The 18,937-nt window shown below is 46.4% G+C and overlaps 1 protein-coding gene across 1 annotated transcript; it reads right to left on the bottom strand.

Moving 5' to 3' along the window:
- Positions 1–2,207: 2,207 nt before the first annotated feature.
- Positions 2,208–16,940, bottom strand: PRDM14 (PR/SET domain 14). The gene is made up of 7 exons (XM_007185033.1): positions 16,241–16,940; positions 15,628–15,681; positions 15,379–15,536; positions 14,132–14,402; positions 9,936–10,138; positions 4,939–5,040; positions 2,208–2,435 (listed from the first exon to the last, which is right to left on the bottom strand). The coding sequence occupies exons 1-7, from the start codon at positions 16,938–16,940 to the stop codon at positions 2,208–2,210; spliced, it is 1,716 nt and encodes a 571-aa protein (XP_007185095.1).
- Between the last annotated feature and the right edge of the window lie 1,997 nt (positions 16,941–18,937).

Raw genomic sequence — 18,937 nt, 5'->3', positions numbered from 1 at the left:
GGGCATGCGTGATGCATATACTAAGGTATTATTTGGCATGCATGCATTTTGCAATTAGTGCTAGAAAAGAGGAAAAGAAATTTTTTTTACCTTCCTCTATTACCATTCTGGTTCAAAGAACAAAGTAGTTAATTTGAATTATTCAACTAGTGAAAAAAATGGCATCACACCAGTTCCTGATGTCTTGCTTTACTATTTGGTTTTAAAATAACGTTCAAATCCATACATAGTAAGAAATATATTTTGAACTAGCAGGCAAATCAAGGCTGCCTAACTACAGGCTGAGCCCTGATCTTTTCAAAAGACCATTGTTCTGACTTAATTAACACGAACTAAAACAGTCCCGAAACAACAGGGCACACTCCCATTAGGATAAATTACTCAGACCTAGTCACCGCAGTCAGGCATTCCCCAGAGAAAAATCTGTCACTGCTTTTTCCACCTGCACTACATCTCTTTCTCAAAGGACTCTGCCACAGCTAGGAGCCTCCCTCTGAAGGGGCATCTGTTCCATATTGAAATCTCTCCATTTGGAGAGACATGGACCACGAATAAAGGGTGAAGAAAAATCCTAGGCCGTCGATAGAACCACGGCTAGGGATGTGACCTAGTAGCTACATAGCTACGCTGGCCTACGATGCAGTTTTATTCTGGTCCCCGATTGTCCATGTGAATATTTAAAAGTTTGTGGTTGCTTGCCCCGAAGTAGGGAAGAATGGCATAGTCAATAGAATAATGAATGCTCTTTCCTTAGCAGGATCCGTAAGTTGAGCATAACTGGTTCACTAAGAGGCTGGGCTTTAGAGTCAGGACGACCTGGCTTTGACCCTTAGAGGCAAATGTTGGACCACTTCTTTCCTTCCTTCAGTAGAGTGGTAACTCAGTGGCACTATCTCATAGGGTTCATGCTCTATATAGATGTTGGCTATTTTGACCCACATGAGATGAGTCTGCCGTCTCCCTGCACGTTAGAAAAGATTATTCTCCACAAGCTTGCATCAGCCTTGTGACAATGTATGTGGCACATTTTTCTCTTCACTCTATATATTAGTGTGGACCAGCTAATTGGAAGACCTGCAAAAACATTCCACTTGTCTCTTCATCAGGAATGAAATCACGTTTAAAACTAGAGCACTATAAATACATTTATTTCTTAGCCTATTGCAATTTTTAGCCTTTCTTCATTTGGTAATAATTTTTCTTCCCCAATTGTTAAAGGTCACAGATGGTAGGGTGAATAAGTAACTTCTGTGTCCTCCAAGAAATTGTTTGGTGCTAAACAAACTGTTAACATTAGGTGTTTGTCATGTGATGGGTGAGGGGTAGAAACTAAGGGTTTTAAAATGAATCCAAATAAAATGGGAGCTTAATTCATGTCTGAACACTTAGTTATAATACTAATGAAGCTCTGGCTTGAATGGATTTTTTTTTTTTTTTTTTATAAATCTGATTCGTTTTTTAAAAAATTAATTAATTTATTTATTTTTGGCTGTGTTGGGTCTTCGTTTCTGTGCGAGGGCTCTCTCTAGTTGCGGCAAGCGGGGGCCACTCTTCATCGCGGTGCGCGGGCCTCTCACTGTCGCGGTCTCTCTTGTCGCGGAGCACAGGCTCCAGACGCGCAGGCTCAGTATTTGTGGCTCACGGGCTTTGTTGCTCCGCGGCATGTGGGATCTTCCCAGACCAGGGCCCGAACCCATGTCCCCTGCATTGGCAGGCAGACTCTCAACCACTGCGCCACCAGGGAAGCCCTTGAATGGATTTTTAAAGAATTTATTCTGTTAAGAAACGTAACAGGGGATGGCCACAGACATATTACAATCGCGGGCCCGAGGCAAACAGTAGAGAAAAGGCCTCCTTTTTTTTTAATCGCGAAATCAAAGACTCTGCTCCTTGTCCCTGAAACGAAATATAGTCCCTTTCAGGGTTGATGTTGAGTTTCCAGACCTTTAAGCACTATTGACAGCCAGCTTTCATTATTTCTAGGTGAATTCAACAAAACTCCATTCTTGTTAGAAATTGTGAAAGACATTTCTGTGAAAGCTGTTAAAACCAGAGTTAATAAATCTGGTAAATTCTGCTACTTGGTCAGTTCCATTATTCTGTTCCTCATCTCAATCTAACTATCATTTGTTTGTAAAAAACACCCATAAACAAGAAATATCAAGACAGAAGAAATACAGAGGCACTGTCCTCATACTCTCTGAGGGCTAGCAGTCTTCATGAAACTTCATGTGGGCGTAGAAGGTTTCTTGGTCTGGGAAGGTTTTTCCACATTTGTTACAGGAGCCGCTGTCTTCCTCCTTGTGTGAGCGTCGGACATGGCTGTCGTGAGCAGCGTGGGATGCAAAAGATTTACCACAGTACTTGCATTTGAAGGGCTTCTCCCCGGAGTGCTGCCTGATATGTGTGCGGAGTATACTAGAGGCAGTGAACTTCTACAGAGGACAGAAAGCAGGAGAAAAAGTCAACTTCCATCAGCTGGAGAACGAGTGAAAGAAAGGGGTTAATTTCACCGTTACCAATCCTTATGTCAACCCTTAGTTCTCCACTCAGCGAACCTTGGGCTTTAATGCTATACGGCACGCTTGGTCAACAGGTGTAGCCTTAATAAAAACGGACACGATGGACACGTCGCTGGTTAGAACAGTGGCTCTTCCATGGCTAAGATCACCTGGGTGGGGGTCTAGTCAAAAATGCAGACTGACCTGATAAGTACACCCACTGGGGTAATAAGGAAACTGCATTTAAGCAGGTGGTCCTGGGATCACACTCCAAGATGAACTGAATTACAGAAGGAGTAGCTAATACTGGCCAATGTCTTTGCATAAATGGGTACCTTATTGGTTTCTTTCTTCTTCTTTTTTTTTAACTTAAACTTTTTGAGGTAATCGTGATTCACATGCAGTTATAAGAAACAACAGAGACTCTGTGTACCCTTTACCTGGTTGTCCCCAATGGTTGCATCTTACTAATCTATAGGACAGTATCACAACCAGGATACTGATATTGAGAGTCAAGATACAGAACATTTCCGTCACAAGGACCCTCATGTTGCCCTACGACAGCCACACATAGTTCCCTCCCACTCCTACTTTTAAGCCATGGCAACCACGAATCTGTTCTCCATTTCTATAATTTTGTTATTTCACAAATGTCACTTACATGGAAGCATACAGTATGTAACCTTTAGGATTGGCTGTTCTCACTCAGCATAATTCTCTGCAGATTCATGGAGGTTGTTTTGTGTACAACAGCTCGTGCTTTTTGATTGCTGAGGAGTATTTCATGGTGTGGATGAACCACAGTCTGCTTAATCACCTACCCATTGAAAGGCATCTGGGTTATTTCCAGTTTGGGGCTTCTATGAATAAAGCTGCTATTAATATTTGTGTACAGGTTTTGGTATAAACATATAAACCTTCATTTCTCCGGGATAAGTGCCCAGGAGAGCAACTGCTGGGTTGTATGGTGGTTACAAGTTTCGTTCTTAAAGAAACTGCCAAATAGCTTTCCAGAAACGGCCAAATAGTACCATTTTAGATTCCCAAGTACTTTGCTGTTTTTACCTGTCTTTTCTTTCCCTTATTTATAACCTTTCCCCTAATTCATTTCAATTCTCTGCTCTGACCTTTGTCACTTTCAAGTATTTATTAGAGATGTTAATGACTCCATTTATTGGGGGTCCATCGACAGAGATACAAAACACCGGGTTCAACCGGTGACCTTGGATTTGGGGGGCTGGGCACGCATGGGGCTGGCCCACTGCTCAGTAAGGAGCACGAGGTGTAGGTGCCTAGGACACCCAGACAAGGACAGTCTCCATCAGCTTAGGTGACGGTAAGTCAGAACGCCAAACAGCTCATTTATGCCCCAAGTGCACTGAGTTCCCTCTTCGGGCACCTCTCATTCCCAGGTTAGCCAGGAGACCAAGGTGAGGATCAGAATTAGAATGCCAGAAAGAGGAGGGGCGCTGGGATATTTTGAGCCGGCTCTGGACATCCTGTGGGAGAGCGTTCAGCCCTCAGGTTTGATTCCTCATCCATACAAATCCAGGGCCACCTTCCTTAGGTCTGTGCTGGCTCCACATGGTCTAGTTATGTCTTAGCCCCATTTTGCTACACTGTACACACTGGACAGCCCAAATGTATCTCATCAAAATAGAACACGAGGTGTTTTAGTATTATATTTTTAAGGCATGGTCAGACTTTTGTTTCTAGCCCAGCCACCCCTAACCACGTCTTTATCTCTTCATTTTTATAACTTATTATTCTGTATAATGAAGATTAGATGCCACTTCAGCAAAACTGCTCTAGAAATTTAGATCAGCAGCATGTAAGAGTCTGTACTTTTTTTTTTTTTTTAATTTATTTATTTGTTTGTTGTGGCTGTGTTGGGTCTTCGTTGCTGTGCACGGGCTTTCTCTAGTTGCAGAGTGGGGGGCTCCTCTTCGTTGCAGTGTACAGGCTTCTCTTGTTGAGGAGCACGGGCTCTAGGTGCCCGGACTTCAGTAGTTGTGGCATGTGGGCTCAGTAGTTGTGGCTTGCAGGCTTAGTTGCTCCGCAGCATGTGGGATCTTCCCGGGCCAGGGCTCGAACCCGTGTCCCTTGCATTGGCAGGCAGATTCTTAACCACTGGGCCACCAGGGAAGCCCAAGAGTCTGTACTTTGAAAGACTGCATAATCATGTCTGCTATCATCAGGCTCCTGTAAATTTAGGGTCCATTCATGATAAATGCCCTTGATGCCAATTTGGCAGTAGTAGTCTGCATCTGATCATTGTAAGCAAACAGGAGTATAATCTGGGGGTGGAAACTGGGGATGGGCTGACAATGAACTAATTTACCAGGAACTCTTATAAGCTAGGGTTTATGCCAAGTTCTTATCCACGGACACCCAAACAAGGCTCAAGGCAGATCCCTTAAAAGAAGGTTCCATTTACCTTGGTACAATACACACAGTGGTAGGGTCTGTCTCCAGAGTGGACTCTCATGTGTTTGTTTAGGCTGGAAGATTGAGAGAAACATTTCCCACACGTAGAACACTAAAACGAAAAAGAAAAATATAGTTGAAACCACGTCTTCCCCTTAACAAGTTTATTTCACCATTATGTTTATCTGGGGGGGAAAGAACTATTGTATTTATTCTGTGCACACCTGTAGCCAGAGGATCAAGCAGACCCAGACTGCGGGTCTAGTTGAGACAGGAGAAAGGCATCACGGAACTACAGGGAAGAATCTGGCAGCATGGGTTCTGGTCCAGAGCCTGCTAATGCTGTGACTAAGGCAATTCATCTGAAGTCTTTGGGTTAAGTTAGCTGCTTCAGATGTGAAACGACGGTGTCTATAGAGGCCTGAATTTGTCCTGCTCTGTCAACAAGTAGCTGTGTGACCAGAACAAGTCAGTTAAACTCGGAATCTTTGTTTCCCCAATTTTCCTCATGGGCAAAAAATACCTGTCTCGCCTTCCTCACGAGGCTGTGAGTAAATTGCAAGCCCCCAGCAATTAATTCAACAAGCATTTATGGAGAACCTCTCAACACTCTGCTAGAGGCAAGGAGAAACAATCTAGCGGGGGTAGGGACGAATATGTAGACCAAAGTGGCAATACAGGTGACAGATGACTCAAGACATATACCTATAAAAAAAGGGTAATATTTTGGGGGGCCAGTGAGAGCATGTGGTACAGCCACTTGCTGTGAACAGTTCCTGTCATTACTCTGTGTTCTTGACCCTGATGACTTCTGTCCAATCTTCTCAGGAATTCTGAACCAAGTAAAGGAAACTATTGTGTTTCTGGACCCTGTTCCCCAGGTGTCCTTATGGGCACAAACGAGAGCCTGGGTATTTTTAGATGGTGGGATTCTGGGGTGGATTTTAAAAGTCTTCTTTAATTTTTCTTTACTACTTGACGTTTTAATAATGAGCATGTATTGTTGTTACTAAAGCAAAAACAGTCAGATGTTGAAGTTCATATTGCAAAAAGAACAGATCAATTATAAAAGGGGAGCAATTAGAACATGAAACTGTTCTTGGAAATTACAAATAAACAACAAAAAAGTATAGAATAGAAATGCTGTATGTAATAGACTCAGCTGACTGCTAAAGACTGAATACATGACATAAAAATTAAGGTTGGGGAACTCTCAGAGAATGCAGATGAAGAAAAATTAGAAGTCAAGTACAGGGAGGTAGACTCAACCTAACATTTGGCTAAAAGGAATCCAGGAGAGAACAAAAATTGAAGACAGATAATAGCCAAGGAAAGAAGAGAATTCCTTTGAGCTTATGACTTGTGCCTTCGGGTGGAAAGAATACTTTGTCTTCTACTGATTACAAAGCAGGAAGAAAAAAAAAAAAGGAAAGAAAGAAAAAAGCATATAATTTAACACATTCTGTTAAAATTTCAGAACTCAAAAGTTAAAGAACAATTTTCACAAAGCAGAAAACTGGTTATTTACAAAGAAACAAGAACCAGATTGGCATCAAATGGTAGAAGAAATGATTCTTTAAAAGTTCTACAGGAAAATTATTCCTATCTAAAATTCCATATCCAGCCAAACTATCAAAGACGTACGTGAATAAAATATCCTCAAAGAAGGACTCAGAAAATTTTTCACTGTGCACTGTTAAGAACGATTACTTGAAGACATGCCCCAGTAATACAAAAAGAGAAATCAAGAAAGAGGAAGAGTGGCATAGACGAATCAGTGGAACTAAGGAAGGTAATGAAAGATATCCAAATATGACAGTTTACAGGCCTAAGGAGCATATGGTTCAAATCAGAACAAATTCAAATCAGAATCTGATTTAAAAAAGAAATGAGTATAATTTCAAGAATGTAAATATCATTATACAAGTTATACAATTAAGAAACTAAATTTATCACTTGCAATTAGAAATCCTAGCAAAAACAAAAGCTTCCAAGGAAGTCAAAGACAAAATACAAAGAAAGTTAAAGTCTGGCATCAATTTGAACAAGTCATGGAGAAAAGAAACAACGCCTTCTGAAAAAAACAAAGCCCTCTCTCTCCATTGGTCAGGTGTTTCAAAAAGCTGGAGAGAACTGACATCCTGAATCGATGTATGAGCTCTTTGTAGTCATCGTGATGGACTACAAGGATGTCCTCCGATATTTTTATTTTGTTAATTAATATTTTTATTATTAATTTTGCCTGACAAATCCTCTGAAAAGGAGGTTGTTTAGACTTTAAATGCTGGAAGGAGGGTAATACAAGGTTTTTCACTGTTGGTTATACACCCAGCGTCTTCTGATATTTTAAATCAGTAATTTTTTCCTCTTTCAGCAGCTGATCTTGTTAAAAACTCATTTATCTGAAGTTCTACCTGTCTGTTTCACTTGAGCTTTGTTTTTTTTCTGTTCAAATTAAATCAAACGTTTTCTTTGGGGCTCCTGCAGAAATTAAATAGACTTTATCATCTTGAAAGTTAAGTACTCAAATTAAAGTATATGAAATAAAGAAAACTAAAAGAGAATAAAAAATGTTTAGCAGTAAAGATAAGAAAAGAAGAAAACCTCAATCTTCTGAACATAACGAAGGAAGGTGAAGTGCCAAGAGAAATTCAGGTTGAGGTGTCGGAAGAGCAGCTAGAGATACACCTCAGGCTCAGGACAGAATTCTGGCTAGAGATTTGAAACCATTTAAATGGTACTTATAGTCATGATAAAGGATCACACCACTCAGGGAGAGTTTGCAAAGAGAAATATTGTACTAAAGAACTCTCAGGAACACTCAGTATAAGAGGATGCACCCCCTTCTATAGCCTTTTAAAATCACTATCCTGGACTTCCCTGGTGGTCCAGTGGTTAAGACTCCAAGCTTCCACTGCAGGGGGCATGGGCTCGATTCCTCGTCAGGGAACTAAGATCCCGCATGCCTCGTGGACAAAATAAATTAATAAATAGTTAAAAAAATAAAATAAAATTACTATCCCTCCACTCTACCATCAAGACCTCTCCTCTTTGGAAGCCCAAGTCATTCACTTTACTACTACCAGCTTACACCTCCTCTTCTTATCATTCCTGTCATCTCTGGACCTCCTGGTCTACGGTGCCCCAATTTCAAAGCCAGCAGCACTTCCTACGGCTCCTCTCCTCGCACCCCAATCCAAGACCCACCATTGTCCTCAGTGTTTAGGCAAATGACCCATGTAACATTCTAGGGTATATTTCTTGACCTGACTCAGATAACCTTTTCCTGCATTCTACTTTGGTCAAAAAACAAAACAAAACAAACAAAAACTAATCCTGTAGCTTCTGCTTTTTAAGCAAACATCTTTTGATCTGGCTGCAGCAATCCCAACAAATATATTAAATGCTCCATCTCATCAACTGTAAGATCCATCACTACTTTATCATTTATTTTTGGCTGCGTTGAGTCTTTGTTGCTGCACGAGGTCTTTCTCTAGTTGCATACCGCAGAGCAACTAAGCCTGTGCGTCACAACTACTAAGCCTGTGCGTCACAACTACTGAGCCTGCGCTCTAGAGCCCGCGAGCCACGACTGCTGAGCCTGAGCGCCTAAAGCCCGTGCTCCGCAACAAGAGAAGCCACCCAATGAGAAGCCCGCGCACGGCAACGAAGAGTAGCCCCTGCTCACCACTAGAGAAGAGCCCACATGCAGCAACAAAGACCCAGCACAGCCAAAAATAAAAATAAATAAATTAAAATATTCTTACAAAAATAATACATAATTGTAAAAATACTCAGATTTTACAGGAGTATATAGTACAGTGATTGTGATTTTTCCAGAAGCTTCGCTGTGAACAGGAGGGGAGAGACAAGAGCAGCTTTATAATGACTACTCTGTTTTCAAATGGAGAAAACTGGGGCTTGGAGGAGTCCTGACAGGGCAGGAGTCCAGCCCGAAGCTGTCTGTACCCAAGCCTCAGCCTCTTTCTCCTAATTAAGACCAGTGGTAGTCAGCACTTTCTTGCACCAAGCCTGGCAGAGCCATCAGGTATCCCGAATGGTGGAAAATGGCTCCCTAATGCCACCATTGCTTTTCTTCCTTACAAAATCCTTGGCATGGCATAGAGGCCGTCCGTCCTTTGGACTGTGCCCATGTTTCATCCTCGCCTGTAACTATCAATATGCCTGCACGTTGGACCTAGAGATTATCATACTAAGTGAAGTAAGTCAGAAAGAGAAAGACAAATACCATATGACATCACTTATACGTGGAATCTAAAATACGACACAAATGAACCTATATACAAAATAGAAACAGACTCGCAGACACAGAGAACAGAATTGTGGTTGCCAAGGGGGAGGAGGTGGGGGAGGAAATGATTGGGAGTTTGGGATTAGCAGATGCAAACCAGTATATATAGGATGGATAAACAACAAGGTCCTACTGCATAGCACTGGGAATTATATTCAATATCCTGTGATAAACCACAATGGAAAAGAATATGAAAAAGAATGTATGTAACTGAGTCACTTTGCTGTACAGCAGGAATTAACACAACATTGCACACATCATGGAAGAAGGTGTAGTTACCTAAAACCACAGGCCAGGGTCTTTCCCACCTGGAATGTCTCGAACGCCCCCCACCCCAGCCAATCAACCCCACCTAAGATATAAGCCAGACACTCCACTGTCCTAGGTTCTTCTCACAGCCACCTGTCTACGAGGCCCTTCATAACCACATGTCCAGGTGGGAGGACACCCTTCCTCTGTCCCTGTCTACCATGCACCTCCATCCTCACACTCGGGTGTCACGGCATTAGTTCACGTCTGCTCTTCCACGGCACTGTCACCTCCTTCAGACACCCTGTCCCATCCTCCCACCTGGTGTTATGTCCCAGCAACGTGCACGCAGGAGGCCCTCGGTGTTCACCCAGGGGTTTGGGGAAGCAGCATGAAAGCAGAGTGCCGGAGCGAAGGGCAGGGTCACTCGCCGCCCTGACTCTTACCTTGTGAGGCCGATGCTTCTCATGAACGTGAAGGATGTGGATCCGGAGCCGGTCTCTCTTCTCAAAGGACCGTTTGCATAAAGAACAGGGGAACTTCCTGTCACCCTTGTCCACACAGGGGGTGTACTTGAGATGCTTGTCTCTGTAATATTTGTAGGTAAATACTTTTCCACATCTTTCACACCTGTACCCTTCTGAAGACTCTGTCAAACACAGGGGGATAAGTCGCTTGGTCAGCTCCCTTCCCTCATTCTTATTTTCTTCAAGATGATTTCTTACAACTTTTTATTACAAAAAATTTAAAACATATACCAAAGTCAAAATAATGGAATAAACCCTCATGTGCCCAAACACCAAGCTTTGACAATGACCGACTCACTTATGTGACTTCCCTCCATAAGGGATTTTTTTTTTTTCATGATGGATTCTTTTTAACACTAATTTCTCATTTGGCTCATAAACATCTCAAACCATAATCTTTAATAAATAACGACTTTTTAAAAAGCATAACCATAATGCCATTGTCATACCTAAACAGTCAACCCTTATTCCTTAATAGAAACATATATATTTATGTACATACACACATGCATACGTGTTTCATTATTTTACAGTCAGTTGATTCAATGTAGGATTCAAAGCCTATGTGTTGTCCACAGAGGCTACGTCTCTTCAATCTCTTAATCTATAGGTTCTCCTTACCTTTTGTTCCCGAAATATATTTGTTGAAGAAGCCCTTCCTCTGGCCCTATTTACGAGCAGGTCAGTCCTACAGTTCCTGACTGGCATTCTTTACAAGGTTCACATACCAAATACCTACCGTATTTGTCCCTTTCAGATCAGCCTGAGCTACAAGTTCAAAGCCGTTCACCCAGGACCTTGACGGACACCCATAGCTTCTTCCCAAGCTTCACGAGTTCTGTTCCATTTGACCCCATTTATGAAGCCTTAGGTGCCCTTTTAGCTTATAGTCTACTTCTCTGAACTTTTAAGGAAGATTCTAGAACTAATACATAGGGTTATTGTGATGATTAATTTGACCTTAACACTTACTGACTTCTTATCAACAAGTGATACTATCACTGAGTGACAGACAAGACTGAGAAAGGTAAATCCATTTTTATAAGAGAGGTGGGGGAGAGGTTAGAGAGGGTTCAGCCGACTCTAGCAAAGGAGGTGCCCGGCTCAGGGGTGTCTATGTATTGGGGGAAGGGGAGAGGACCAGGGCCACCTACAAAAGCATCCCTGCCGAGGACACTCTGGATTCCAGAGCATAAAGTGGTTTTGACTGTGAATGCATCCCTGAAACCTCATTGTCTGGCCCCAGGGAGGCAGAGAACAGCCAGGAGTGAGTATATGCAAGAGTGTGAAGGTGGAAATCTTTTTCGTTAGCATCGGGACAGCAGGGAAGCTATCCATCGGGGGTTTTGTTAGTTGATAACTGCGTCCCAGGCATGTTTAACAGGTGGCTAAGGAAATAAATCATTTTATTAAGTAAATAACCAGGAAGGCAACCACCAGCATCAGGATGATCCATTGCCCAGTCTTGTCTATCGCTTTCATTGAGGTGCTAATACTCTCAGAATCTCCCTGCTGGGATGGTTTTTGCTCGGAGCTAGAATTTTCATTGGTTAGAAATACCTGGCCTTCCTGCTTCCTGGGGTAGGAAGAGGGGGTCTACAAGACGGGGTCAGCGATCTTTACAAATCAAAGCATGAAGGCACAGCAGAATTCAGAATAAGGGTTCAGTGGTAAATCTGCATAAGAACAACCACTGAGGCAGAAATGACACAGCACCCTTACTAATTAGGCTTCGGCTGCCTACGTTTTCTGCCCAGGTCCTTGGAAATTTATCTTAACCTAATTTTGTCCTGTTTCCTTTCCTTCTTCCTCCCTCCCACCTCAGTCTCTTCTCAATACCAAAAATTATGCTTTCTGCCCCACTACAGACACACCGTTCAGACAGAGTTTGGTAACGATTAAGAGCTGTCTACACGTTCCACACCCCCAGCCCCCAAAACACACACTTGGCAGGTTTGCAAACTCAAATAACCCGCCCACATAGGGCCCAGGCCCTTCCCTCCCACTCAAGACCTTCAAGGGGAAGGCTCCCACCAAGCCTCACCAAAAGCCTTGGAAAAAAAGACCTTTCTTTTGAGAGGACAGAGGAATTTTGATTTTTCTTTCCTTTTCATCCTATCCCCAAACGTTCCTATTAACAGAAAACAAATGAATTTATCCATTAGTCTTCCCAACCAATTGAGCTGTTTACAAGTTCTCCGCCACAAGTTATCCTAAATATTTACACATCATCGTAACAGTGCCAATAAGCCTCGGATATAATTTGGTTCAGAAGTGGAGCACAGATAACTGCAGGCCCTGTTGCTTATATGACTGGGATCTTTGATGCCTGTATATTATTCCATGTTAATATATCATCATTTACTTAATTATTCTAATATTGGGCATTTAGGTTGTTCGTGACTTTTCACAAACAGGGGTGACACTGTATTAAAAATCCTTGTGGACAAAGCTTTTCCTTTTGGGCTATTTCCTGAAGATAAATTTCCAGAATAGTATTACTGATACATTACTGATATATCCAAGGTTACGAACATTTTAACAGCTCTGATGCATCGTGCTGAATAATTTTTCAAAAGGATAATGATTCTACTTTGTGTTATCAAGCATGTATCGTTCTCAAATCCACTTTTCACTTTTATTTCAAAAAAGGACTTGGTACATTTTTGGAAGTGACCAAAAAGTCTTGGCTTGGCGCCAAGTATGGGGCAACTGTGAGGTCCAGACTCAAGAGAATCCTGCCATCTTACCCTCAGGCGCACCCCACGCCATCCATTTATTGGGGTAGTGAGAAGACAGTTCACCGAAACAGTTCAACAGCCCCTCATTATTTGGCTTCTAGAAAGAGACTGCTCATTAGTCACCTCCTAATCCCTGGTGAACACATCCTTGCCCTTGGCTTCACTGTTCCCCAAGCCTGAATTGCCTTGCCTCTTCCCTGCCTAACTCATCCTTTATTTCACCACATCCCTAAGCAGCTTTTCCCAGTTTAGTCCAGTCTTTCTCCTGCCTTCAATGCACATGGGGATCCAGAGGAGGCGCTAATAACGTGTTTCGGGTTGTCTCCTGCCCTGAAGGGTCTCAGTCTAGTGGGGAGACATGCATGCAGACCATCACTGCAGTGTGATGAATGCAATTCACATTCTCTTTTACCTGCTACTTACGACACTTATTCTAACACACTTATTCTAACGTAATAAGATGGTCTTCTATCTGATTACACATATTACAGTAATTTGCATTTGTCCGGTCCCACCTATCACATCAGTGGTTTCCAGGCCTTTGCAGATAAAAAAATCAACCGCTCAAAGAGCTTTTTTAAAATGCAAATTCCAGAGGCTCGTTCCCAGAGAGCGGGTTGGTAGTCCTCTAGCTGCCTGCTACTAACATGGGATAATCTCAGGTCCCAGCCCTGAATGAGAATCTGCACCTTTCCAAGGTCCCCAGGTATTCACACCCGCATTAAAATTGGAGAGCGAGAGTCTAGCTCCATGCTTCCCAAAGTTGTCTAAGACCCACAGTAAGAAACACATTTTATACTTGAGACCCAGTTCGAACACATCCATTTGAAACAAACACCTCACCAAACAATGCTTAACTTAAACGAGATTCACATCAATATTTTCTATTCTATTTTATTTTTATTCTCTTTTTTTTTTTCTTCTTTAATACTGGTCTCTACCACCAAATCCCCCACCCCGCTAAGATATTGCAACCCACCACTTGAAAAACAGTGCTCTAACGCTTAGACTTCCTGAGCTATGTGAGCCTTGGCAGAGATGAATCAGAAGCTAGCTCATCTAAGGCAGAGGTTGCATCCATTTATTTCACTTTTATTTTATTCTCTGGGAGCGGGTGAAGGGGTAGAAGAAAGGGTATACCGGTGAATAGGAGTAGCTTCAGCAGCCCTGGGAAGATGAGGGCATCTTCCCGCAGCTGGGTAATGCCCAGCTGGTCAGAGACGCCCTCAGTTTTGTGTTCTGAGTGTTGTGTCGGGAGGGAGAAGTTCCACAAGCAAGTGGAAAAGCTGCAGGAAGGAAGGTGTTGAGTCGGAGAAAGAGCCCAGTCCTTCCACTAAGACGGCCTCACTGGGGGAGGCGAAAGCGTGCACTCACCTTCCGGGGGCCCAGACGTCTGCTTCCCCTGCTTCATGACCTGCAGGCTCATGGGAATGTCCAAAAACTTCTCATAGCAATCTCCATACCACACAAGGAGCTCTTGGTTCTGGTAGATCTCCTTGCAGCTTTCATAAAAGATCTGCCCTTGACATTGGACGGCAACCAGGTTCTGCTCCATGGGGAAACGCGCACAGTTGACGTAGGACATCCAGTTCCCGGCACTTCCTTTTCCATCAATAAAGTGGCTCAAATGACCACCTTCAAAGATCTAAATGAAATCAAACAAAGTTTGGAAATGCACATTTTTTTGGTCTGACCTAGAAAATAAATTTACTTATTAAAAATTTATAATTCAAAACTCACACTTGACCTACTGAATATATTTATTATCAATATGATTGAGCCTAAATGGATTTATTAGCTTAAAGCTACCTCTATAGGTAGTGTGACATTTTAAAGATTCTTACTTTTATCACTTCCTCGATTTCCAGATTTCTAGGGTGAGCATATATTAGTTTCATAAACAGAGGTAAGGGAAACGAGAGGTTACATTTAATTCCACCACTTCAAGACAACCAATTAGTTTAGTATTTTTTCTCAATTTAGTTTTCATGTGTATTGATGGAGCCATAATTTAATTCTTTCTCTGCTGTGGGCAATTCTACAGTCTTCAGTGTTTTGTTATTACAAACAGCCCTGTGAAGTCTGGATTTCAGATTATTTTCCTCAACTATATTCCTCGATGTAGAAATCCACGGCGAGGGGTGATAATCTGATACATTCTGACAAACTGCAATCCTACCATCCTGCCTCCAACAGACTTAAGAGTATCAGTTTTCTAAAAATCCTCTTTAGATGAATAACATCAAAAATTTTAAATCTGGTCTTAGTCCTTTTTGGCATATTCTTAGCATCACTCTGTAATATTTAAAGTGTTTGGTTTTGTCTATAAATATAACCCAATGTATTAACTCTTTAAATGTATATTCCATGGCTAATCTTCAGAGGAAAATGCCTTAAGTCACGAAAAATTACACAGAATCCATGCAGAGGTGTTATCCTCAGGGACTGAACAGCTGCCTTTCTTTCTCTTTATGTTGCAAAACAGGCAGCACAAGTCAGCAGATTACTGCCCGGAGCGAGCCCCCTCTCCCAGGCCAGGGGTCTCCCAGAGGGGCAGAGGCCAAGGTTTCCTGCACCCACCTCCCTCAGCCAACCTGCCAACCCGCCAGAAACAAATTTACCTCCCACATCAGGGAATTGTCCCTGTGTGTCCTGACTTCGCTGGTGTTGACCACTTTACCCTGAAAGGGCCCAAACCTGACTCCTTTGGCGACAGGGCTACTGCAGAACACACCAACATGCGCCACTTCACCGAATTTCGTCCGCCCGAGGCAGAGACCTAGGGGAGACCCAGGGCAGGAAAGAAAGCCAGTGAGGAAACTGACTGCATTTGTGCTGGAAAAGAAATCCAAGCCAGGAGCCCTGCCTACCTTCTGGTAGCTGAAGGGAGTCGTTATCCAGAGTCTGACGAAGAGAATCAGACCCTAGAAAAAGACAGGGTTAAATTTTTATTTTTTCGATAAAATGTATTATGAAATGCTTTCATAGGGCGCTATCCTCCCCACTCCCCAGAGCTCACCATTATCCTGAGTTAGATGTTTACCTGTCCTTTCTAGGTTTCCTGCTCCTTTTACATAGGCCATTTCTCACATGAGACTCAAAACGACTCTAGTGGGTTATGTTGTAATTAACCCCGTTTGCAAATTTAAGGAACTTGAGGATCAGAGATAATGCTGATTTTGAGACTCCCAGATACCTTGCATATCCCCGGTAGAATCTGAGCCGGCCTGATCAGCCCGCCCGGCATGAACCGTTTCTCTTCTCACTAAAACAATCTTGGGTGTCATGCGGTTAAGCCAATAGGGTCTCGGAGGTGAGCCTGCCATCCCCAGCTCCGTCTTCTGATGGAAGCACATACGCTCCGCTGCAGGACTCGCACAGCCTCGGACCCACCTGGAAGCGTCCCTGCCCCCTCCCGTCCCCACCTCTCTTCCCGCCTCCCACCCGCACCCCCAAGTCCCGGATCACGGGGACTGCCTTTACCAGAGCTGTCTGTGGGGACCAGGAGGCCCGAAATCGCGTGGTGCAGGCGGGCTGAGTTCTGAGGGCTGGGGATGACCCCGTAGAGAACTAAGTGCAGGTCTTCCTGGGTGAAGTGGTAACGGTGAGATGCCTTCCCCTCTTGGTTCGCGAGTTTGGGGCCATCCTCAGAGCGCTCTCTGGGGGAGCACGGTAACAGCTGGGAGGGCTTCGGCCTCTCAGGGAACAGCGAAGCATCCACAGGGGGCGGCGGCACGAAAATTTCAGGTCCCCAGCACTGGCCACCGTCGCTACGGCCGCCAGCGGGGCCCGCGTCTTCACTGGAGGCGCCTGTAAACTCGCGAATGCCGTTCGGGAAGTGCGGCACCTCCCTGGGGAGGTGGGGAATTGGGTACCACGACGGCAGCTTGCTGTACCAGGGCAGGTCGTAGAGCGGCTCCCTCTGCACGGCCAGGCCGGGGCTCAGCAAGGAAGGCGCCATCCGGAAGGCGAAGGGGGACAGAGCAGGGGACGCGGACAGGGCCTCCAGCTGCCGGAAAGTTTGGAAACCCTCCTCCGCGGCGGTTAGGGTGTTCCCGTAGTGGCCATAGGACGGGAAAGGCGGGTAGTAGGCGGCCAGGCGTTGGGGGCTGCTCTGGAGCCTGTCGGGCGGGTAGCACCCCTTGTCCTGGGGTCCGGCCTCACTTGGCGGCCGCAGAGCCATCCCGGGCCACAGCGCGCGGCGGGTCTGCGGAAGAGCAAGCGCGGCCGAGTGAGGGGCGCGGGGCGCTGCGGCCCGGCTCCCGCCTGCCCAGCCTCCACCGCCCGAGGCAGCCCCGGGTCGGAGGGAATCGGATAAACTTCCCACTTCGATCCCTCAAGACCTACCCGCAAACGAAACAAAAACGGCAACAAACAACCCCGCTTCCGCCCCCCCCCCCACCAAAAAAGTGAAAACAAACTAAAACGAAAATCTGTCGGGATTCTGCCCGACTCCAAATTCCAGGTACGTGTCGCCTTTGCCTTCCCTCTCCAAACACGCCTTGACCTAGCAGGGCTCGTTTCCAACACCCACTCTCTACATCCGTCCCCAACCCCGCTCCTGCCAAATCCGTTTCAAGCTCCCTCTTCCGCCCTCTCCTCGGTCCCCGACATCCTCTTCTCCAGGGTGGGTCGGAGCCGCAGGGCCTTCCCACTCCCCGAGCCAGGAGCCGAGCGCAAGACCGAGCTTGGGAGCAGGCAGCAGCTTCAGGCGCTCCTGGGTCCCTAGCAGGGAGGGCAGAGCCCAGGGCCCGGCTTGGATGGCGTAGGAGACGCGCTCCCCCAGCCCGGGGGCAGGTCCGGGGAGGCTGCCCCGCTGCGAGGCCCGGGTCTGACCCCGAGGACCCGGGCGGTCCGGGCTGCCAGGAGGAGTAGGCCGCCGCCTTCGGCTTCGCTCCCAGCGCCGCAGCCAGCGCGGGTTCCCCACGTGGGCCGAGTCCCGCTACATCGCGCCAGTCCCTCGGGAAACTCGTCACCCCACCTGGGGGCTTAGGGAAGCTGGGGTCGCCTCTCGGGAGCGGGCGAGGACGAGCCCCAGGCCAGGTGGGAGAGAGCAGCCTCCCGCCCCTGCGCCGCCGCCGCCGCCCGTACCCCAAAAGGATGGCGTTTTGATGGACAGAAGTTCACCAAGGCTGGGGGATGGAGCCCCTTCAGAGCCGGCGGCTCCTGAGGGCAAGATCAATGAGCCCAATAAGGAAAGCACGCAGGGTCGTGACTCAGAAATTAAAGAACACGGGGTCAGGAGAAGAGGTCAGCCACGACGAAGGCATCTGCTCGTCTCCTCCTGAGCCCCCAAAGGCGCTCCGCTCCTGGCCTCCCCTCACCCCGAGCATCTGCGACATGGGGTTGAAAGCCGCTTAAGGAGTAAAAGCTCCAAGAGGGCAAAACGACCCCCCAAAACGAACTGCGCCAGAGACTGCTGAAGGCGCTTCCCGACCACCCCGGCGAACGACAGCCCCGGGCCACAGCGGCGCGCCGGGCTCTGCACCCACCTTCGAGAGCGCAGCTGCGGAGCGCTCGCCTCCGGGCCGCACACGGGCGGCGCGGGCTCGGGACCGGTAGGCTTCGGGCGGGCCCGCGGGGCTGAGCCGGGTTTAAGAGGGCGGCGGGCGGGCGGGGCCACGGGACCGAGAGAGCGCGAGGGTGGGGAAGCGACGCGCGGCCCACGCAGGTCCCCAGGCCAGTCTCCTCCCCGCCCACCGCGGCCATTGGCCGACGCTCGACTCTTCCCGCTCCCCAGGGGGTCGTGCACTGAACTCCTGACTTCTGCAAACCCTGCCCGGAACCCCGGCCGAGAGCGCGCACCCCCCCGCTTTCTGGGGCCGGCACAGTTGAGGCTCCAGGCTGGCGGTGGGGCAGCAGTTAAGCCCGGGCAAGGGTGGCCGGGGTCCCCAGACAGGCCCCTCCGCGCCCGTGAGGCCGGGACTCGCGTGCCGGTGTCGCGCCCCTGCCTCTCGGCTTCCAGTTCCCAACAGCCGAGCCTGGCCGAAGGCCGCGTCCAACCCCGAGGACTAGATGGACGTTTGTTCCTGACACCTCGTGGGAAGCCGGGCATCGCCCCTCAGGTCCCAGGTGGGGACGCCTAGATGCGGCGGTGCCGTTCCCAAGGTTTCGCGTGGGTGTTGAGACCTCTCGGGGGCTTTTACTTCTCAAGCAGCTGTCACTGTCGGAGGACCGGCC

Source organism: Balaenoptera acutorostrata, chromosome 17 (assembly GCF_949987535.1).
Source record: "Balaenoptera acutorostrata chromosome 17, mBalAcu1.1, whole genome shotgun sequence".
NCBI classification, from domain to species: domain Eukaryota; kingdom Metazoa; phylum Chordata; class Mammalia; order Artiodactyla; family Balaenopteridae; genus Balaenoptera; species Balaenoptera acutorostrata.
Note: the sequence above shows the minus strand (reverse complement) of the source record. Positions and strands in the feature narration are given on the sequence as shown.

Coding starts and splice junctions, on each gene's coding strand:
- PRDM14 (XM_007185033.1), bottom strand. CDS start 16,940: ATGGCTCTGCGGCCGCCAAGTGAGGCCGGACCCCAGGACAAGGGGTGC. Junction 15,537..15,627: donor CTCCCTTCAGCTACCAGAAG/GTAGGCAGGGCT, acceptor GGTCTCCCCTAG/GTCTCTGCCTCGGGCGGACG. Junction 5,041..9,935: donor AGAAGCATCGGCCTCACAAG/GTAAGAGTCAGG, acceptor TTTTCGTTTTAG/TGTTCTACGTGTGGGAAATG.